At 33.3% G+C, this 24796-nt stretch overlaps 1 protein-coding gene across 1 annotated transcript in view; it reads right to left on the bottom strand.

The window, feature by feature from the left end:
• Nucleotides 1-24093, bottom strand: part of LOC126976453 (tyrosine-protein kinase Dnt) — an 88698-nt gene extending 64605 nt beyond the window's left edge. Inside the window, exon 1 of the mRNA XM_050824770.1 lies at nt 23856-24093. Coding sequence (XP_050680727.1) covers nt 23856-23967 — 112 coding nt within the window. The 5' untranslated portion in view covers nt 23968-24093. The remainder of the gene's footprint in view (nt 1-23855) is intronic.
• Between the last annotated feature and the right edge of the window lie 703 nt (nt 24094-24796).

The following is a 24796-nucleotide window of genomic DNA, read 5'->3' as shown; positions in this document are numbered from 1 at the left end:
TGATTTAATTATTTACTAAGGAAACATCATTCCTACATCTCTATAGTAAAAAGAGAGGACAAGTATAATATTATAAAAAACTGATAACAAAATATTTTTATAAAACAACTGACTTCAAAAATAAAAATATTCCTAAACAATTTTATATGCACTACAAAGTAAAATAATTACGTATTCAACTACAACTTAATAAGCAACTTATTTTAACAGTTCTTCTAAGTAAAATTAAAAGAAAAATATTAGACTACCTAAAAGTCAATCAAATTATTACGACAATATAATTTAATTACAATTGTTGTTATTTTTTGAATCAGTGTCCTCCCGCCGCGACTCCGCTCTCGCCCCTCGCCTCGTCACGTCACGCGTGCGATACAAGCACATCTCACCTATAACTATTATAATAAATAAAATAAATAAAATAAAATAGCCTTTATTATTACTAGTGACTTAATTTTTTTTTCTTATAAATAAAACTTAAATTATCTTAACTAGTAATTTGTCTCTCGACAAAGGCCTCCTCTAAAGACTTCCAACTTATTCGGTCTCTGGCTACTCTCATCCAGTCCGGTCCTGCTATTCTTTTAAAATCGTCCTCCCACCTTCTAATCTGTCTACCTTTCCTTCGTTTCCCGTCTCTTGGATACCATTCTGTAACGGTTTTTGTCCATTTCTCTTTCTCTTCCCTCAGATTGTGTCCAGTCCATTTCCACTTTTGCTTTTGACAGAGCTTGTGTGCGTTTTTTGAATTTTGTCTGACTCTTTATGTTTTCTAACGTAACTTTGTCTCGTCTCCGAACTCCAATTACGCTTCTTTCTATGGAGTTTTGGCACACTTTTACTTTTTCCGAGAGATGGTCTGTTAGAGCCCAAGTTTGACATCCATATGTTATACATGGGAGTATACACGTGTTATAGACTTTTCTTTTTATTCCTATAGGTATTTCGGGGTTTTTCATGATTTCACTCAAAGACCAGTATCTTTTCCATGTATTACAAATGCGTCTGTCTATTTCTTGCTTCATGTTATTTCTAGGGGTTATTAACTGTCCTAAATAGATATATTCTATGACATATTCTACTGTTTCATTGTAAACTACTATCGAACCAGTTGGGCCGGATGAGTTGGTCAAGATTTTCGTTTTGGACGCATTTTTTTGCAAGCCGGCTTTAGCACTTTCATTTGCAAGTTGTTGCAACATTTGCTCTAGGTAGTTTTCACTCTCCGAAAATAGAATGATGTCATCTGCGAATCGTAAATGGTTCAATTTTTCGCCGTTTATATTTAGGCCAAAACATTCCCACTCTAGGTTCCTGAAAATCATCTCTAGGACTGCTGTGAAGAGCTTAGGAGAAATAGGATCGCCTTGACGGACACCCCTCTCGATGCGGAACTCTTCTCCGGCTGTCTCCAGTTTGACTTGTGCAGTACTGTTCAGGTATACATTTTGGAGAAGACGAATGTACTTGTTGTTTACTCCTTGTTTTCGCAGTGCATCCCAAATGTAATCATGTTCCAGAGAATCAAATGCTTTATTAAAGTCGATAAATCCTATGAAATATATTTTGTTGTACTCATTATATTTTTGTAAAACCTGTCTTAATACGTGTATATGATCTGCAGTTGAAAAATTACTCCGGAAGCCTGCTTGTTCTTTAGGTTGATTTTCTTCTAAAATGGGTGAGATACGATTTAATAGTAGTTTCGAGAAAATTTTGTAAATATTGGACATAAGGCTTATAGGACGGTAGTTCCCAATATTTTCTTTGTCTCCTTTTTTGTGCAACAAAATTATTGTAGATTTCGTCCAATCGGCCGGTATCATTTCAGTTTCCATTATATTGTTAAAAATATGTGTCAGGTGTGGTGTAATAATTGGTGATATGGTTTTAAGGAGCTTATTAGTTATTTGATCTGGCCCTGGAGCTTTTTCTAATTTCTGGCTTTTAATAGCATTTGTTACTTCTTTCTGAAGAATGCTAGGCACTGGTTCTGTGATTGTAAAGTCTTCGAAGCAACGATCACGTTTTGCATTTTGGTTGCTGCTATAAAGTTTCCGGTAGTAATCCGTAGCGATTCTCAGGATATCTGGTCTCTTGTTAGTAAGATTTCCGTTCATTTTTTTTAAACTTGACATCCAATCCTTTTTATTGTTCAGTTCTTTGAAAGCCTTCTTTACTCCACCATTCTTTTCAATATATTTTGTTAAGGTTGTTTCTCTTCTCACCTTTCTATCTTTTCGTATCCTCTCATTAATCTTTTCGCTCAACTCAGTTATTTTTTTCTTATTGTCTTTCTTGTTTACTAATAAGGTTTTCCTTTCATCCAACAATTCTTTTGTTTTATCCGAAATTACTGTCTTCTTTTCTTTATTTGTTTTAAAAGTTTCAGTTTTAATTAATTTTACCAAATGATCATATTTATCTTCTGTATTAATGCCTTGAGCTAATAGATTATTTAAATTTTTAAGAAGGTTATTGGCGTTACCCGTGCAATTTAAGCTTGTTGCTTCTTTCTGGTATCTTCTTTTCTTTCTTATATATGTGCAAGATATAGCACCTCTAACCATTCTGTGGTCTGTATTAAAGTTTAATTTATTAATAACTGAGATATTTTTAAAAACTTTGACGTTATTTGTAATTATAAAATCAATCTCATTTCTGTAGCTTCCATCAGGAGAATGCCATGTCCACTTTTTATTCTCCTTCTTTTTATAAAAACTATTTAAGATGCTTAATTTGTTTTGCATGCAGAATGTAACGAGTCTTTCTCCATTTTTAGAGCGTTTACCCATCCCGTGTTCTCCTACTGTATATTGCTCTCCTAAATGTCTCTGTCCAATTTGTCCATTAAAGTCTCCCATTAAAACAATATTCTTATGTGAAGTTTCTAAGACATCTTGTAAATCTTTATAAAATATATCTATCTTTGCGACTCTATAACTATTAATGTAGCTACAAACCTACCTTGGATGACACCGACTCCAAAGATAATAATAATTATTAGATGTTCTGAGGTAACAAACATAAAAAATAGAGTCGAATGAGAACCTCTTTCTTTTTTGAAGTCAGTTAAAAACAATGCAAATTTTTAGACATGACAACGGTAAGATAAGTTATCAATTAAAGCTTAATTCAGAACGAAATTTGTCTTTTATGGAATATCTAATATATAAAATTCTCGTATCATGGTGTTAAACATTGAACTCCTCCGAAACGGCTTGACCGATACTCGTGTAATTTTGAGTGCATATTGGGTAGGTTTGAGAATGGTGGTTAGAATTAAAAAATACATACAACTTAAAATTTTCACCCATCTACGATCAACAGTTACTTTTGTATATTATATATTAATATCGGCAATACAACGTTTGCTGGGTCAGCTAGTTTGCTATATAAATGTCATACGGCATTTTTTTATTTCATATATTGTATTTTATATGTATTGTACACATCCTTGTATCTACAGATAGTCTATCTAGCCTAGATGGGTTAGATGCACTAAATACACAGTTGGGTCGCGCTAGATTTGCACATTGCATTTGAATATTTATGAGAAACAAATTCAATCCGATACAGCGACCAAAGTAAATATTGAAATATATGTGACTTAAATCTAAATATAAGCAAAATTTAAAAAGAAGATTTATTTTTACGTTCTAGGGATTTTTGCAACTTTGTAACCGCCAGTTGCAGAAAGTATATTTAAAGTTAAAGTTTCTTTATATCAGATGCTTTCTTTGACTATCAAACTGAAATAGAATGTGACGGTATTATACTAAGGATTGGTCTCCGCTGCGCTTGAGATAGATAACGCAGGCGTAGTTGCAAAGTGCGTCAACTAATACTACGCTTAAGTGGGTGTGCTGGAGCCAATCTCGAACAATGTGTGACGTTGACGTGCCACATGTTCTATCTAGACGTATGAATGATCTAAGGTTTCTACCTATTATTCTATTATATCTAATATATAAAGTTCTCATGTCGCGGTGTTTGTAGTTAATCTCCTTCGAAACGGCTTGACCGATTCTCATAAATTTTGAGTGCAGAGGTAGATCTGAGAATCGGACAACATCTATTTTTCATCCCCCTATATGTTAAGGGTGGTCCACGCTAATTTGTTTTTTAAATTTTTTGACATTTTTTTTTAATTTGTTTGATTATGAGTCAGCATTAAAAAATACGCACAACTTCAAATTTTCACCCATCTACGATCAACAGTTACTTTTGTATTGCGATTTTAATATCGGCAATACAAAGTTTGCTGGGTCAGCTAGTATATATGTGTGTATATGTTCCAGAGATTAATTGTGATAAAAAATTGCAGACTGGGAAATAAAAGAAATATGCCACAACTCTCACACACTCAAGTGAAGATATAAAATTAACTCTAAAATTCTATTTATAATTTTTACTTGCCTTATAATAAACACAGTTCATGTCACTCACTGTTGACGAAAATTTCCTTTGCGACAGATTAATACATTATAAATCTGCTATGTTATAAGTTAATAATATCAATATTTAGTTTGTTAATACAATCCTAACTAAACATAAAATTGAATCCACAACAAACAGACAAGAATCTAACCAAATATTGATGGATAAGAAGAGCCGTTCTTCCGGATTTTCGGAAATATTGTATATTTCCGGTTAATTTCATCACAAAGGTCGCTCTTAATATCTGTATCCGTTTTCAGCATAATAATGGCGTCATTCGAGGGTAAAATATATTTGAGGACCATCTGTTACAGTCTTGAGATTGATAGAATTATCTTTTTTTATATTGAAATACAATGCCGTTAGAAAAATTAGAAAGTACACGAATGTTGCGACCGCTAGATTAGTGTACTTCAGTTATTTTCACAGCATCATGACGTACGGTATTTTACTGTGGGGTCATGCTGCTGACATTGATATAGTGTATGCTCTGCAAAAGAGAGCTGTTCGTGCTATATATCAGCTTGGTTATAGACAGACTCTCAAAGAAAAATTTAAAGATATAAATATTATGACTGTTCATTGTCAGTACATTTATGAAAATTTTATATACGTTCACAAAAATCATCACCTTTTTGCTCTTAATAGTGATTTTCATTATTATAACACTAGAACTAATTCTAGTAGGCTTCATAAGATACATAATAGCTTTCAGGGTAAATGTATACGCTTCTAAAATTAAGTCCCAGTCACTGTTCAGGAATTATCTATAAATAAATTTAAATTTTTATAAAAAAAAATGGCTCTGTCGTAAATCCTATTACTCCACAGCTGAATATCTAAGTGATCGGAAAAGGGGAAATGTTATTCAAACTCAAAATATATCTATTATTCAAACTTGGATCACTATTTGAAAGTCAAAAACTACCCATTCGGATGTGAAAGCTCTGATCTGAGTTCTATGTTTTTTTTTAAATAAATTTCAATACCATCAAATTATAATAATTTGAAATAGCCTGACGGTGGTAGCTCCTATCCAGCCTTCTGGAGTGCGAGGCCATCGCCAGAATCAGGCTGGGATGTCTAAAAACACCTTCACTCAAAGCAGAGGACGTGCCATGCCTGGACCCTCTGAGGATCCTACGATTCTCAAAAGGAATAGGTCTAGAGAATACAATTTAAATCCCGACACATTTCCAAGTCAGTAGCCTTGATTTTTCCACAGCTCATTGTTTTTTTTAGACATGAGAAGTCGAGGGTAGCCGCGTTAGCCCAAACAGGGGGCACAATACATCCTAGGATTTAAGTGCATCTAAATCCCCTACTAAAAAAATAGCTCCATTCCAATCTGTGGTATTAATAAGAAAGTCATTAACGTGATATTAATCTTTACCACATAGAGTTCATTTAACAGTTCTTTCGAATTTCGTAATACATTTGTTTTGAACATTTTTTGGGATCTTGCTGTAGAAGAATATACGTCGCCCACAATTAAAGACTTACTAAATCGTCTCAGCCGAGTAGTAGGCAGAATTAAATGTTTAAAATGATCCAAAACAATGAATAAATATAACTTTATTATACAAGTAACTTACCAACCGACTTTTTTATGTACAAAATTAGTAATTTGATTGTGAATTTAAGTTAACAATATAAATGACAACATAGCAGGCATAATATCATTTATTCACAGTTCACTGAAAAATCTATACATATAAAATGAAACCTCCGAATTTATTACGACACAGGTAAGAATGTGGTCATAAAGTTATGTCGTAAAAAGCATAAAATATCTGAATATTGTCGATAGCACATAAATGGGAAATAATAATATGGAAAAATAGAGAATTTGCCGCTAATAAACTAAATAATATTCAAATTATAATTATTGGGATCTCTAAATATTGGATGCCACTTGTTTGCCGAGCGACTTAAATGCGCGCTCGAGTGTATATTATTTTATGTGTAGCAAAAGAGTGATTATTATAGTTACAGTAATTTTAGTAAATTTATATGGAAGCTAGGAAAACAATTTTTAATAATTACTGCAAATTACTTGTTTTGTAGTTTTATTTTATTTTACACAGACCTTTCTATCGTCAAAAAGTTGAAAAACAGTTATATTTTAAAATAAATGAGTATTTTCAATGAAAACAATTGATTTGATTTATTAGTATTTCTCATTATTGGAATAATCATTTACAATTTGATATAAATCGTCTATCATCTGTTAATATTATAAGATAATAAATATTTCGAATTAATTTTGATCAATTTTCAAGATGTACGACTAGATTGAAAATTTGCACGTATCAAGCACGGGTCGCAAAACAGTGAAATAACTTTGGTCTTTGATTCTGAGATCAGGATCATCAAGATGAATAATAAGAAAAAAAAAAGTATTTGTCACTTGATTATTCTTTTGATGGCTACCACACTTTTTCACACAAACAACAAATTTTTTCTCATATTTTTTTAAAAACTTAATTCTTAGTGCGTGATTTTGTCAGTGGATTTTAACATCACTATAGAAAAAATATATAATATTAAAGTTAGTTTAATGGTTTGGCATCTTAATAAAATTAATATATAAATCCATTGTCCTGATGTTTGTTTCCTGTGAACTCTTAAACTAAGGAACGGATTTTAATGAGGATTACATCATGGAGTGCAGTAAACTGAAGCTAAAGGCCAACTTAAGAGATATGATAGTTTTTGTGTAGAGTTGGGACCCATGATTATTTTTATTTCTAATATTTGTTTTGTATGGACATAATACACTACTGGGAATTGATTTAGACTCACACTTGACATGGAAGCCATATCTACAGAAATTAAAAAGCAAAATGTCATCTTTTACTTATGCTCTTTACCAACTAAAACGCGTAACAGATTTCAAATCTGCCCTTGCTGCTTATTATGCATATGCACATTCTAGATTATCATATGGAATATTAATATGGGGAAACTGTAGTGAAATAAAAGATATATTTATTCAACAGAAAAAATGTATCAGAATTTTAGAAAATATTCATCAGATGGATTCATGTAGACCATATTTTATTAAACACAAAATTTTAACTCTTACTTCAATTTACATCGTAGAAGCATGTAAATTTGTTAAAAAACATTCGGACTTATACTCAACACTACCAAATAACAAGCGAAATAATAGAAATTTAAACAAATTAAAAATTCCCCAAACAAGTATGTCATTAGTGTCATCGAGCCCTCATCACATGGCAATAAAAATTTATAATCACATCCCAAACGAAATTAAAAATAAAGAGAAGCCTTCTCTATTTAAAAGACATCTTAAAAATTTTTTAGTTTCAAAATGCTTCTACGATTTACCCGAATTTTTTAATTGCAAGTGTGAGAATTAGTTACAATATAGTATAAAAATGTAAAAAATGTATAAGACTTATTTATTTTATGTATAACGTTGCTGTGCCCTTGCAGGGCGTCACATATTGTCTGCCCATTAATGTACCAACCATCCTACTGTAAAATGTGACTTGCAATAAAATATTTTGGTTTGATTTGATTTGATAATATTTTCTATGAGAGAATTTATTGGCACACGGTTTGACTGTTCTGCTGTAAAACAATTTCATTATAACAACAGGGAGCATATTTTACGAAATAATTCTTGATGTTACAAAATATTAATGACAAATTCATAAAAAACAGTATTTTATTTATTATGTACAGAACAACGTCTGTCGGGTCAGCTAGTAGACATATAAAAATAAAGCCGAAATATGGAACATGCCACAAATTACACGATAATATGCTTCGATTGCTATGTCTATACATTGCCACATTTACTCCAGTTGCTGAAAATAATCTTGGTGGATAAGCAGCAATGTAAAACATTTATTCAATTCAGTTCTGATTAACTAAGGAGAAAAATGAGCATACATTGTCTTTAAGCACACTTTTGCCATTCCGCTATCAGACTGCGAATGATAATATGTCCTTATATGTGCATAGAACTAATTCAACTCACGCCCTGACTTATTTTGAAAGTATTTTGATTAATCTTGGTCATTTAAATGAATATATAAAAATACTTTATTACTTTTAATAGCCTGTTTAAGATTCTGCCATAAATTTCCTCAGTTTTAAACTACCTTTCCACTTTTTAATTAAGTCAAAGTAAACAATGTTTTTCTATCACGACCGTGCACTTAGTTGAAGTATAAACGCACGAGTGCACTCTGAACGCTAAAAGGTGTACTAGTAAACATTTGAACTTGAGAAATGCATTTTAAGTAACTTAGATAAGTTCTTAAATGCATATCTTAAGTATTCCTACGTGGAATAAATTGTTAATTTTAATACTTTATGATAAATTTAGTAAATGAAATAATAATAATATAATTTATTTCTGGCTATATGTGGCCAACATAATGTCAGTGAAATCTTATTCTAGGGTTAGTAACTACTCATTAAATACTTTTTTTTGTACACTTTCATTTTTGAAGCTAATTTCTATTCATTATATTATCCATATAAATGAACTTATTTTTTTTGCTTTGGAATAGGGTATGTCCAGATCTTAAATATTACAATGTGTAGAGTACACACCTTATATTAAAAGCTTGCGAAAACTTAACACTTAGGTATTACATATTCTACTACTACTATACTACTGTATAGCCAGTGGTTTGCGATCCTACCTACTAAGCTAGAGGTCCCGGGTTCGAATCCGGGTAGGTGCAAGCTTTTATATGATGAATATGGATGTTTGTTTCTGAGTCATGGATGTTTATATGTATTTGTGTATGTTTATATGTGTTTAAGTAAGTATATTTTATTAAATACTAGCTGACCCGACAGACGTTCTTCTGTATATAATAAATAAAATATAGTTTTTTATTAATTTGTTAATTATATATTTACGATATATAAATCAACATATACCTAGTTGGTTATCAAATATTATGGTTGTGTTCAGAAATTAAATTTATGACAAAACTTAAGATTTATCAATCTACATAAAAATAATCTGATAGATAGTTAACAACTGTAGTTAATCTACCAACTATAGTTAGCTAAAATTAAGTTTATTTTTTACCTCCTGAGAAAGTTAGAAAGATTTAAAAATTCTAATCAGTTATTCATTTTAAATTATTCTTTTAATTTGATTTTTGAATAACGGGGGACACATCAAAGGAAAAACAAAATTATTTATTTTATTTCACTCCATTTTCATATTTTTTCACAACCTTTAAACCTTCCCTGGACTTCCACAAATTATTCAAGACCAAAATTAGCCAAATCGGTCCTGCCGTTGTCGTGTATTAGAGTTTGTGGGCGGCGGTGATCACTTAACAACAGGTGACCCGTACGCTCGTTTGTCCTCCTATTCCATAAAAAAAAAAGACTAACGAACAGCAATTCATTTTTATATAGATATATCGTTGTCTTGCAACCACCACCAACCACAGGCTATATTTTAGGTATTTCCAAGTCCCCAGGCAATTTGTTATACAATTTTATACACATGTTATGGCTATTGTAAAATGAATTAATACTGCGTTTATACAAATAAAGCTTGTGGGAGAGAAGAATAGAGATACTACAAGATATATATAACACTAGAAATAAGGGATTGCTTGTAACTAATTCTAGTAGGCTTCATAAGATACATAATAGCTTTAAGGGTAAATGTATACACTTCTATAATAAGGTCCCAGCCACTGTTCAGGCATTATCTATAAATAAATTTAAATGTTTTATAAAAAATGGCTCTGTCGTAAATCCTACTACTCCACAGATGAATATCTTAGTGATCGGACAGCCTGGGACTAGATTATGATTATTTTATAGCGATGAAAATGACTGTACAATATTGTATATTTTTATTGAAAAGATCGCACAAAATCAATGCTGGGAGAGTTTCTTGCGCCGCTTCTTCTCTCTCAGAGCGCCATTTGTTTCCGAAGCGGTAGTTGTTTCTAGTATATTAGAAATGACATCAAAAAGAATTCTAAGGGTATCAATTTTGAGAAAATAAATGCCTTTTGTAAACAGAAAGCGAATCTATTGTTTATGTAGCCATTTTTGACTGACAGTTCGGAAACAGTCAGCCTTGCTTCGCATTTGCTCCTTAGGCTGAGTTGTATAATATTAGCTTATTATTCTTCATTTTTGTCATAATTTTCAGTTTGGTTCAAATAAACTCAAATTACGATTGGATACTTATCCGGAACTTATATTTTTTGACTAACGGCTGTTCCCAATATACTATCTACAGATAGAGATAAATTACTATCATCTACTTTCAGTAATTAGCTGTCAATAATCTGAAGCTGTCCCAATATACCTGATAAGTCATTCTTATCGATTTAAATTGGGACGCAATTTCCATACAAATTGTCGTTTTGACAGTCAGTGTGTACGGATAAGGTAACCGTCGATAAGTTGGTTGGGACAGAAAAGTCAACGATAGTTACGATTTTTATCTTAAGTAAGAGATAGACTGAATATTGGGAACGGCCGTAAGTAGTATTTATATGTCAATACCTATCAATGACATTCCATTACATAATATGACTTATTCATGCAATGAGCAGGCGTGAGATATTTAAATTTAATATTTTTTTATAACATTAAGGTACGAGACGAGCAGGAAGTTCAGCTGATGGTAATTGATACGCCCTGCCCATTACAATTCAATGCAATCCCGTCCAGTATTCTTGAAGAACCCATAAATTCTGAGTGGCTCTACAATTGCGATCGTCACCTTGAGACATAGGATGTTGTCTCATTTGTCCAGTAATTTCACTAGCTACGGCGCCCTTCTGACCTAAACACAGTAATACTTATACATTACTGCTTCACCGCAGTAATTGTCGCCGTTGTGGTACCCATAATCTAGCCGGCATCCTGTGCGAAGGAGAAAAGAAATATGGCAAAATAACAACGTTTGTCTGGTCAGTACTTGTAATATATACACAGTTATCAAAGAAATTCGTTACAAACTAGAATATTATTACATTACCAGCTCTTAAGAGCAACATCCGAATCCCATTAAAAGCAAAAAAGCAAATAATTACAGTAATAACTCGAAACGTCGAACTGAACGGCTCCCAGTGGCAAGAGCAAAGGTAAATTGAACCAAAAATGATAAACCTCGCGTATATATCATGAAGTCATTTCGCTAACGAAGCTCCACGGGGAGATATTATCGGCTATTCGGCTGATTAATGTGTGCGTGAATTGTGTCTGTATGAGTTATTATGATTAAATTATGACGCATGATAATGCATCATTAGAATACATGGTCTTAATACTCCATAGATGAACGTCATATATATATACGTCTGTACTGCATTGCAGATATATTCGCAGCTATATCAAAACTTTCCTATGAGAGAGGACACAATAATAATAATAATATAATATTGACACACCTTTACACAAATTATCTTGCCCCAAGTTAAACATATATAGCCTGTGTTATGGGTTACAAGACAACGATATATTTAATACAATATACTTACTTAAACATACATAAATACATATAAACAGCCATGAAATGGAAACAAACATCTATATTCATCATATAAATGCTTGCACCTACTGAGATTCGAACCCGGAACCTCTAGCTCAGTAGGTAGGATTGCTAACCAAAGACAGACCGTTGTGCACATGACTGGGTGCCCTGCGTGCCCCACAACATGTACGAACGAGGAGCTACACGAGGCTACCGACCGAGCTATCATGGTTGCGGCTTTTTGGGCTGCCCGTATTTGAGGTGACCGTCGACTCGATAAGAAGAAGAAGAAGAAATAGATGATTTTTGTCTTTTACACTACGTTATTTGGACAAATATTTGAATAGTTATGACGATGGCGAAAATATGTTGTGTTCTGGGTCTGAGTTCTAATGCCAATAGAAACCACATTTTTGTGTCTTATCTATATTATATATCAACCCGAAAAATTAAAATACTTTTTTGTGGTCGTGGTTGTGGGCTTTAAAAAATAAGTTTGAGAAAAAACGGTCGAACACTAATAATAATTTATATGGCAAAACAACGTTTGCCGGGTCAGCTCGTTTATTTATAAGGTGTTTTACTTGAGTAAATATCCTTATATATTAAAAAACCTTGTCCCTTTATAATATAAACTCCACTTGTTTTTGATGTTGATACACCATCTATTTGATGTTATTGAATCTATTCATAAGAGATTTGTTACCTGTATCGAACGCTGTTATATTGATGATAATTATCTGTTTAATGCTCTTCTAGCTACTAGTACAGATGTATACTATTTTAATCATTGTGATCCTTATATCTGGGGGTGAGGTGATCTATAATACATGGTCAACCTACTTCAGACACCAGCTCCTCACAAAATACTAGGTGTTAAAAAATGTAACACCACTGTACTGTTTTAGCTTTAAGATCTTTGTGAGGAGAAAATAAATAGATATCTATTATTTATTAATTATCTGATTTATTCATAACTAAAAAGTAAATATCGCAATCAACTGCGATTGCTTTAAGATTGTAATGTTTGATTGTAAGATTGTAATCACCAGAACATTCCAGAAACATTAAAACAAGACACTGAATTACTTTATTAAAATTTAAGTTTTTGTAAAGCTTTTACAAATAGTTTAAGAGATGCTGATACTAATATTGAATCATTTACTCTTACGTAATTTATTCTAATACACTTAACTAAGTTTTTTTGAAAGAGACATTGCTTTAAGGGTAAATGTATACACTTTTATAATAAAATCCCAGCCACTGTTCAGGTATTCTCTATAAATAAATTCAAATGTTTTATAAAAAAATGGCTCTGTCGTAAATCCTCTTACTCCACAGCTGGATATATAAGTGATCGGACAGCCTGGGACTAGATTATGATTATTTTATAGCAAAAGCAATGACAGTATAATATTGTATAATTTTATTAAAAAGAGCGCAGAAAATGAATGCTGGGAGAATTTCTTGCGCCGCTTCTTCTCTCTCAGAGCGCCATTTGTTTCCGAAGCTGTAGTAGTATCTAGTATATTAGAAATGACATCAAAAAAAATTCTAAAGCAATCAATTTTGAGAAAATAAATTCCTTTTATGCATTCTATGCTATTGTTAACTGTTTTATCATTTTCTTGGTATTTTTAAGAGTATTTCCTGATTTATAATTGAAACTACCTTTTTCTTATGTGTAGTTAATATTATTATAATAAATTCATATATTAATTCACAACTCTTTATATAACATAGTAATTAGTTATAAGTAATAAACTATAAATTTTATTTTTCAATTTAAAAATCAAATATGGCCACTAGATATAAAAAACTAACGTTGATAACTAACGCTAATACATATTTTAAATCTATACAAAACCCTGTTATTCTTTTAACACATTAGCCGATACAAAAATATCAAGTTTCAAATTTAGGGACGCCAACGTTTTAACAAAGTCATAAATCGTTGATTATGACGGTAGATATAGATCAGAAGGCGTCAAAACACGAGACACCACTAATCACGGGAAGGGATTAATTAACCGTCGTTAAACCAATTTGTATGGACTTTGCCCTGCCGTTGCTATCACATTACTTTAACGTGGATAACTTTAATATGGAATATAGACACCTTGTTACCTTTTACTAATCTTAATTTTTTTTTAATGACAATAAGGGAGAAGACGAGCTGGACTTTCAGCTGATGGTACTTGTAACGCCTTGTAATGCAGTGCCGCTCAGGATTCCTAAAAATTCTGATGGGCACTACAACTGCGCTCGTCACCTTGAGACATAAGATGTTAAGTCTCATTTGTACAGTAATTTCACTAGCTACGGCGTCATTCAGACCGAAATACAGTAATGCTCACACATAACTGTTTCGTGGCAGAAATATGGCAAATGAGACTTGACAACTTATGTCTCAAAATGACGAGCGCAGTTGTAGTGCTGCTCAGAATTTTTGGGTTTTTCAATAATCCCGAGCGGCACTGCATTGAAATGGGCAGGGCGTATCAATTACCATCAGCTGAACATCCTGCTCGTCTCGTACCTTATTTTCATAAAAAGAAACATAAGTATTCGAAAACCGAAAACATTAAGAACAATAAAAAACATCTGTTAGGGGTCACTTTCACATTTGCATACGATCACGATATCTCTTTTGTTATTTGTATTGGTGCACTAAAACTTTTTTTTTATGGAATAGGAGGACAAAAGAGAGTACCTGGTGTTAAGTGATCACCGCCGCCCACATTCTCTTGCAACACCAGAGGAATCACAAGAGCGTTGCCGGCCTTTAAGGAAGGTGTACGCGCTTTTTTTGAAGATACCCATGTCGAAGCGTCCCGGATACACTGCACATGGAAGCTTATTCCACAGCTTTGTAGTACGTGGAAGAAAACTCCTTGAAAACCGCACTGTGGAGGACTGCCACACATCCAGATGGTGGGGATGATATCCTAACCTGTGGCGTGTCGTGCGAAGCTGGAACTGAATAGAATCTTCCATCCTTATATAAATAATTGTTCTCTGTTGCGCTCCAACTAGATAGCGCAGGCAAACTCGTAAAGTGCGGCAACTAATACTACGCCCGTAGGCGTACTCGAGCCTTCCTCGTGTGGTCTCGTGGCGAACGTGTGACGTGACACAACGTCATGTTCTGTCAAACTTTTAATTATTTATTATTAAATAACATGAACCGTATGTTACAAAATTGAGTGTCAAGGTGCCACGCACACAAGCATCTAATAGTTGCCGTAATAAAAAAGCTATTGTTCTTAGGTAGTGCTGTATCTAGTTGGACCGCAGCGGAGACCAATCCATAATCTAAGCTTCCATCCAGTAAAGTCAAATATAAAACACACATCAATATATAAATGTAACCTCTCACGCGTGGCGATCATAGTTTTATTGATATTGCCCTCAATAAGGCTTTCACCGCGGGGTCCTAATGTGTTTAGTTCACGCAGCGTGTGGTTGTGGCAACAAGTGGGTCATATCGGAAAATTACAACTAATTCTTACAAAGAATTCTTTTTTATTTTCATCAAAATTCTAGAGTCTGTATATAAGATAACACCTGATTATAAACCTCACAAACGGTTATTATTTGAATATACGTATACATGGGTAGTAATAGATATGTCTAAAGACATATTAATGATCTAAGGTAGAGATAGATTTTTTTTATTTATTGTTCAAAATATACAAGAAATAAACTACTAAACAATTTAAGCGATCCTCATGAAACTTAAGTGTTTATGTGAGTAATAGCGAGTTCACTTATTCTAAAATTAAGATATTTTAATATTAAATAATTATAATTCTAAAAATATCCAATTAAATTCGAAAACAATTTAACATATAATAACATGACTGAATTAAATAGCAAAGGAGACAAAACTCGAAAAAACAATAAAAACAATAGAAATAATGAAAATTTGAGACAGTGAGACACTCACGCAATGCTCATTAGTCATAGGCATTTCCTATATATTATGTGGCCATGATCAGCGTCACTCATTCTCAAGAAATGTCTCTTACAGCTTAGATACAGCAGTCGAACCTTATTATGGTGTAATTTTCCATATTTCGGCTTTGTTTTTATAATTATAAGATACATAATAGCTTAAAGGGTAAATGTATGCACTTCTACAATAAAGTCCCAGCCACTGTTCTGGCATTATCTATAAATAAATTTAAATGTTTTATAAAAAAATGGCTCTGTCGTAAATCCTATTACTCCACTGCTGAATATCTAAATGATCGGCCAGCCTGGGACTAGATTGTGATTATTTTTTAAGCGATAGAAATGACTGTACAATATTGTATATTTTTATTGAAAAGAGCGTAAAAAAAAGAATGCTGGGAGAGTTTCTTGCGCCGCTTCTTCTCTCTCAGAGCGCCATTGTTTCCGAAGCGGTAGTAGTATAAGAAGTGACATCAAAAAGAATTCTAAAGGAATCAATTTTGAGAAAATAAATGCCTTTTATGCCTTTTATGCCTTTTATGCCTTTTAAGACGTAATTTGTTCTATATGTATAGAACGTCATTGGTTGTAACGGAACAAATGATTAAAGAATTTAATTGAACTCTCACTCAATAAAGAGGTTGGTTAGCAATATCCTTCAATATGGCGTTGCAATACAAAAAGGACAATTATCTCACTGTATGCAGCGCGCGGCATCTTGCACCCTACCCTGCTTGCTCCTGATAAGACTCGCTCCAAATTGATGTTTGAACTCCCATTAATCCCCCCGAGCGACATCTGCCGCTTAGTCTATTATTTTTGACACGTACCACTGTCATTTGTCGTTTGAATGATTTATATTTGGTAAATAAATGAAGTTGTATCGGGTTACTTATTCCGTATTTGTGCGGGCTTTTATATATTTTATTAACCAAGTCTCAATCTGTTTTTGATACATTGACGAGCTCAATCGTAAAACGGTATGATTTGAGTTATTTTAGAGTACTACAGTGTTAATGTAAGTTTGTTTGTTGCGCTTTCACGCCCAAACCACTGAATCGATTTTGATGCAATTTAGTACATAGATGGACAAGAGCCTGGAAAAGGACATAGGCTACCTCAGTTTAACAGAACATGGGGCACGTCAACGTCACACATTGTTCGAGACTGGCTCGAGTACGCCCACTAGGGCGTAGTAAAAGTTGCCGCACATTGCTACTACGCTCGCGTTACCTAGTTCAAGCGCAGCGAAGACCAATCCTTAATCTAAGAATATTACGATAGGTCAAATACGTAGCTTACTTCATTAGTAAGTAAGTCGTTTTCTTTTTAGTGATGTAGAAATATATATATAATACATAATATAATACATGACAAAAAAGGATTATTATAGTAAACTTACTATAATAACACTTAATACACACAACATAAATACCTTTAAACATCCATGACTCGGAAACAAACATCCATATTCATCATCTAAATGCTTGCAACTACCGGGATTCAAACCCGGGACCTCTAGCAAAGTAGGTATACAGGTCGTCAATCAACCCAGCGTCGGTACCGCGGTTACTTAACGTTACTCAATTAGCTTGGCGGCATAACACATATTGCTACACTACAAAATAAGGTACGGGAGCAATCTTCTTTCGAGTCTCTTTTAGTCTACTCAAACCAACTGTACCTAAATGATGTAGCCTGTAGCCGAGCGTGACTAGTTAGTCTCATTCTATACCGGCTAAATAAAGTCCTCAGCGCGTCAGTGCCTAAACAAGTTTTCACTTTAATAAAAAACTGGTTCGTATTGATTTTTTCTTAATGAATACAACAGTAATCGAATAAGTTTATCATAGCAATATTTAACCTTAAACGTGCTTAAGAAAATTATTAATAAAAACAAATTGATGCGTCTTAACACAACATTAAAAAAGAATAATAAAAAAACGCCATTAATCCATTTAATTATGTTGTTCAGCTTTGCAATCCCGCAAAGAATTCCAGCTACGAGAGTAGACTATGAAATATCATAACGACGTCATACCATCATGCACAAACCGTTATTTTTATGTTCATGCATTTGTCTCAGGACATGGTTTATGAGTCTCTTGTGTTATGTATGCATAGCGCATAAGTTTCTTTTATCTCTAATAAGATCCCAATACGAATGCTCCCTCTAGTAATATAGCACTAGTGCGCTAACTGTTTCCAATGTTTGATACGATACGAATTTTTTGGTATGAATGAAAATTAATGAGAGGTGATTTATAATAATGTATGACTTAAGAAGCTGTTATTGATAAGCTTTACTTAATATTTTTAGTGATATTTTTTTTTAATTTTTTATTTAGTTATTCGACCAATAAGCACAGATTACATTAATTAAAATTTGTAAGTCAAATATTGCTAGTAGTTCGTTCGTAGTTAGATTCATCATCATTTTTTTCATCATTTCAGCCGAAAGACACAGACTGTTGGACAAAGGCCTCCCCCAAAGATCGGTACTGCGCCGCCCTCATCCAACCTACTCTAGTAGTAGTTGTAGCATGTAAGGCTATTTATTCATATAATATGTTAACCTCTTTTGATTTTTATCGAAAATTTAAAAAAAATTGCTTATTCTTTTAATTATATTATTGTTCGTTATGAATTGTATGTATTTATTTCGTCATGTTATGTGTCTTTTCATAATAAAATATCTGAAGTAAACAATTTTTGTATAAAATATAATACTTATAAATTATGTATATCAATAAGCAATGCGTTCAATAAAACGTTGTCCAACGTGACGTTATCGTGGAACATTGGAAACAAATCCAATTGCGTACGAAATACGTCGAATTTGTACAACAAATATAAATGGTTGGGGGTAGATCAGGGGTAGATAATTACATTTTTTGATCTTCTGAAACGGGGGATGACGTCAATAGTAAGGCGACAGGTCCTATCAATGTTTTGATAGTGTCAGAGACAAGAACCAAAATAATAGATTTTTTGCTTCGTATTTTCTGTTTCATGCCATACGCACGAAAAGTCCTCCACGATGTTGTTTCCAAGGATGTTCATACAACCATCACGTACAATCAAATTCTGGAATGTGCTAACTGCTAGCTAGCTTTTGCGGTGTTTCCCGTTTAGTTACAACATGACTTTCAATAAAAGCGTGTACACTTACGTAAAAGGCTGGAAAGGCTCCTGTGACTCCTCATGTGTTGCTTCAGAACCTGAATAGTGGTTATTACTTACCATCGGATGATTCGCATGCTCATTTGTCTTTATTAGAAGAGGAGAGCAAACGAGTCTTTGAGAGAACACTCCCAAGAGTTAAAATTCATGTAACTTTGAATTTATTTCTTTTACTTTAGCTTATTATAAAATAACTTGCTGACCCAGCAAACGTTGTATTGCCATATAAAGAAATAGAAGATTAAAGTAATTAAAAAAAATGTAAGTTTTTTTCCGGTATAAGATGGCGAACTATTCTCAGACTACCAAATATATCGTACATAAAATTTATCGTACTACAATTATTGTATTCGATCTTGCACCCCTATTGCGGATCTGTGAATGGAATAGAATAATATAAAAATCGCGATACAAAATAGGTGTTGATGGGATAAAATTTAAATTATAATAAAATAAAAATAAAAAAAAAATTAAGAACTAATATTTAGGGTAGGTAGGTAGGTAGTTTAATTTACGGGTATGGAAAATTGATGTTGGCCAATTCTCAGACCTACCTACATAAAATTTCATACAAATCGGTTAAGACATGAGAATTTTATACATTAGAAGATTTAAAAAAAAACTTTTCTTTCATGTTCGATCTTAGAATATGATCAAGTATTTTGTTCAGAGCATTGCTAAACAAAATATATTTGGCTGTAGGTTAGCGAAACCTATCTTACGAGGGTCAAATTAGGTTTCGGATAATTATTATGACAACTACCGTGCCACTATTTTTAAGGTTGTATTGATAGAACCGTGATAACCTTTTTTTTGGACAGGCAAATATCGGCATCAAATCAATAAAATAAATATCGTGAGTACCCGTCATAATAATTACAATGGATAGAGGAGTTTCATAATTCCGATGTATTTACTAAGCAGCTTTTAAAAAAGAAGAGTTATCATTTTACACCTGCATACGAAACGTCGGTTAACTTGTTTTAGTATGCATGCGTTGCTGAAAATAGAGACTAGCAGTTTGCCGCTATTTCTTCGAAACGTTCATAATAACGAGTTGGCTGTGACAGTATTCTAAATTCATTCGTAAAACGATTTGATTACATTCACATCTTATTAGAAAATAAGATTCACTTATTAACTCAAAGAAATATACAATTTTGATTTTTTTCTTCTTCTGTGACTATAAAACTACTATAACTATAAATTTTCACTTAAATTTAGACGAGATCTAGATAGACAAAACCAGAAAAAAATACTTTAAATACTGCAAAAATATAAAACGAGGCAACTAATTGATGTGATTACTAATTGTGATAGTAATCACGACCATCATGTTCACGAAGCATCCTTACACAAACAATAAATTCGATGCATCCAATATAGGATAATTTATATTTATACAGTTTCAGTTTCATCACTTTTTATGAAACATTTCAGATTTTTCGCCATCAGTGTTTGTTAGAGGTCTTTCGAGTGCACTTAAGCACGGAGCCGCTCACGGCAGATTTGATCTGAGCAGTACATCGCATATGACCTTCCGCGCTGTCTAATGCCTCCCACTTTACATGGTAGATAAGGCGAACTATGGACTGGCTACCTCGTCTTGATACGTGTCCAAAGAAGGTACTGCACTATGGAAAGAAACGCTGTATGATATTTAGTTCCTGTCCGTTCCTTATCTGTTTACACTGAGTAAAATACAGATAAAAATAATAAATAATGAAGAAACTAAAATCTAGACCAAAATTTGAAACTGCAGCCTAAATCTTCATAAGGGCAAGATCTCACTTCAAAAAAGGTACTTATACAAAAGATTTTAAACAGTACACAATCTAAGCTAGTATGGTATTGTTCCGTAGCAACGCTTCGAAGTATATGACGAGAGTTGTCAAACTTCAAGACATTGTTAATTTCAACAGCTCCGTCAGCAATACTCGTACCTCAGCGGAAAAGTGTTTACTTTAGATGCTGTAGACCCGGGTTCGATACACCTACCAGTGTATGGAATCTTTTGGGTTTTGTAAAGTTAAAGGAAATTTCTAGTAAGTTCAGGATCAAATCGAACAGAAAAAAAAGGATGGAAAATGTGTAAGTAGGATAAAAATAGTTAAAAGAATTTTCTAGTACAATTTAAATTTATAGATGGAATGGGAGAATCATTTTGGAAATAGAACGGATCCGGGGGTATATATATATAGTTCTAGTTCTGACTCGAAAGTGTAAAGAAGAAGAAGAAAAGAAGAAGTAGTGAAAAGTGGTGTTCCAAGAAGAAGAAGATAGAAGAGACTTAGTGTTCGGTGCGGGGTGACGCGTTGAAGGTACCGCTGCCCACAAGAGGAACAGCGGCAGACCAGCGAAGTGCAAGTTAAGAAAAAGTGAACGCAAATAAAGACTCGTTCCTATAAGCGGAGTATTATTTCCAATCCCTTACCCACTATCGTGTCAGTATTAAGGAAGACTTCATCGAACTCATATCATATTGACTGTGTTTTCTTATGAAAAGTTCCTTCCTAAACACTTGACACAGTGATCGTTTACAAAATTGGTTGGTAGTTGCTCGGCTAAGTGAACATATAAAACAAGTTATTAGACAAAGTTAGTCCATTGAAATGTTACATGAGCTTTGCATTTTTTAGAGATCACAATTTAATTTTTGGGACGTATGTGGAGTGTCAATAAAAGCTTAACCTGAAGTTTGTGGGGTTGTAGTTCTTGTCCCCCGGCTGCTATCTTGGAAAAAAGGGGTGCAAACGCCGTTTTCTCACTTTTTTGCTTTTAACTTCTTTAATTCAAAAAGTTATAATGTACATATTTATAGGTAATAAAGTTTGCTACAAATTATGCCTTTACGATTTTTTTGTATGACGCATAGTTTCCAATATATCGCAAAAAAGGTATTTGCACTCCTTTTTCCAAGATGGCGGCCGGGGAAAAAAGCTGCAACCCCACAAACTTGGATTTAAGCTTAGCTCACCTATGTCCCAAAAATAAAATTGCGACCTCTAAAAAATGCAGTATTCGGTCCTTAAATTGTAACATTTCAATGGTCTAAGTGTAAAGTGATGGGACGCATCGATGAACAGTGTTGTATTTGTCAAGAAAACCATCCGGCAAACTACACGAAGTGCGTAGAACGAGTCAAATATATTAACTATATTGAAAACAAGAAAGATAAAACCTATAATCAACAACCTCCTCGAACAACTTACACTCGTATTGTTAGCCAGCAGTTATCGTGCGGACCAAGACCTCCAGCAAATCTATAGTTCAACCCTCGGACGAGTAAAAAAAGAAACACTCCGCACCGTGATATTAGCAAGTGAAGCACCATTATGCTAGTGTGTGTGCGGTTACAGGGGATACTTGTTACACAATTTTTTCTCCCTTAAATAATCATATATAACCACAAATACTTATATAGCACCGTCTTAACACTGTTTCACAACCCACGACGGCATTTTTAAAATACTTAATTGAGACGCAAACTGATCTGTGACAGACGATGACAATTCTCATAATGGCCGCCTATCGGCCTGTAGTAGCGTAAGTGCATGGGGCTATGTATTTACACGTTAATCGGCTTGTTTTGGTGCTACACTGTTATGTAAGGTGACACGGAGTCCTTATTTTTTTACTAGTCCGTGGTTCAACCAAATCGTGAAGTTGGTTTTGATGACTGCATCGAATTGACCTCCTCCTTTCTTTAAGTTGGTTAGCAGATATAATAAACAGAATAGTGAATTGCATGGCCTTGCCGATGTAACAGATTACGATACCTTAAAACATTAAGTAGTTCATTTCATTGACGTAGAATTATTGTTTAACTGGCTTTATTTACTATTAATGATTTATTGTAATGTTATTTAGATTCAGATGGAAAATTGTATATAAAAGAGAATGTTTATGTTCAGCAAACTCGAGCACAGTAAGCCCAATTATAATGAAAAATTGCACACATACAAAGAACGACATGACCACTCCGACGAACAGACATTAGTAATACGGAATGCATAACGTAAGCCAAGCTTATAATGTCAGTGATTTAACTTAAGTTTTTATTAGATGTCTTCACCAGTGGGAGGCTTCTTTGCACAGGATGCCGGCTACATTATGAATACCACGACGGCGCAATTTTCTTTCGTGAAGCAGTAATGTGTAAGCATTATTGTGTTTCGGTCTCAAGGGCGCCGCGCCGTAGCTAGTGAAACTACTGGGCAAATGAGACTTAACATCTTGTCTCAAGGTAACGAGCTCTCTCAACTCAGAATTTTTGTGTTTTTCAAGAATCCTGAACGGCTCTGCATTGTAATAGGCGTATCAATTAACATCAGCAGAACTTCCTACTCGTCTCGCCCTTTCTTTTCATAAAAAACTAAGCGTCATCTTTTGGCAATGGTTTCGGTTCAAAATACCTACCTACCTATATTAGGCTTATTTTATAGGAGTAGTAGTATGGATATAAATTAAAAAAAATGCTATAGTAAAGGAATCTGTTAATATTTCCATAATATTATTGTATTTTGTATCTGCTAATATTGAATCAATTAAAAAGTATATAAAAGAAAGAATAACAACATGTTTTTATATTAAAAATACTTTCAAAACAAATACCAGAAGTTAAAAAATAATTATATTTATACGTGATAAGTGCGTCTTGTCAAAATATATTTTATTATATTTAAAGATAAACTCCAATTGTAGTCGAGTACAATTATCTCGAGAGTTACTTGAAAACTTTTGAATTAGCTTTGCAGAATTAATTTCTTACCTAAAAGTTTCATAACTTCGGCCTGGCTGATAAGTACGTTGAGATGGCCCGTTGCCAGGGGCAACGCAAGCAAAATTGCCCAGACCAATGATAACAGTCTTTTTGACGCCATTGCTAACGAATTCACAGTTCAAACGTTTTCAATTTCACTTTCCAGTTCATTTTTACACTTCAACCGGCAAAAACTCAAGTTTCATGTTGTATCCATTTTCAATTTTTTTTAACCGTACCAAAGTTCTATAAAACACCATAAATGTCTATCAATAATCGTCCATAATAGCATACGTTTACTTTAAGTGTAGTCTTTAAAATTCAAATTTAATTTTACATAACAATAATAATCAAAAACTGTATCAATTATTAAAAGAAGAATTAAAGAAATATCACTCAAATATGACAGATATTATTACTGGCAATTTATATTCGAATGCGTTTAAAAAAATAAATTAGGAATTCGAATTTCGAATCGCTCGCTCTCGCCGGCCGGCGTGAAAATTGTCGCGGGAAAGCGTACACGCGTCGGGCGGCTGCGATACCGCATCGCACTGCCGAGTTTGGTAACTCGTGGAGCCAACAAGTTATACCTTGCCATGCGCATTTCAACGTAGCTATATTAAGCCTAGCTTAAAGCCGCAATGTATAACGGATTACTATACACAGGTAGCTAGAATAGAATTGCAAATTAACTCTGTTTTTTCAGACATAGTAATATCATGCGATCTTTTATAACTGTTTATATTATATTGTGTTTAAATATTTATATCGCATTTACGGACTTATTTGGCTTGCGTTATATAACAGTGTTAATGCTATCGTTATATACCTAAATGAGAATATCAAATCAAATCAAAATCATTTTAATCATGTAGGTCAAGGAAAAATGAAGGTCATTAGTTTTCATTTCTTTTCATTTAAAGAAATGAATATTATGACTGGTCATT

This window comes from Leptidea sinapis, chromosome 40, assembly GCF_905404315.1.
Source record: "Leptidea sinapis chromosome 40, ilLepSina1.1, whole genome shotgun sequence".
NCBI classification, from domain to species: Eukaryota; Metazoa; Arthropoda; class Insecta; order Lepidoptera; family Pieridae; genus Leptidea; species Leptidea sinapis.
The sequence above is the reverse complement of the archived record's forward strand: the minus strand, read 5'-3'. Positions and strand labels throughout refer to the sequence as shown.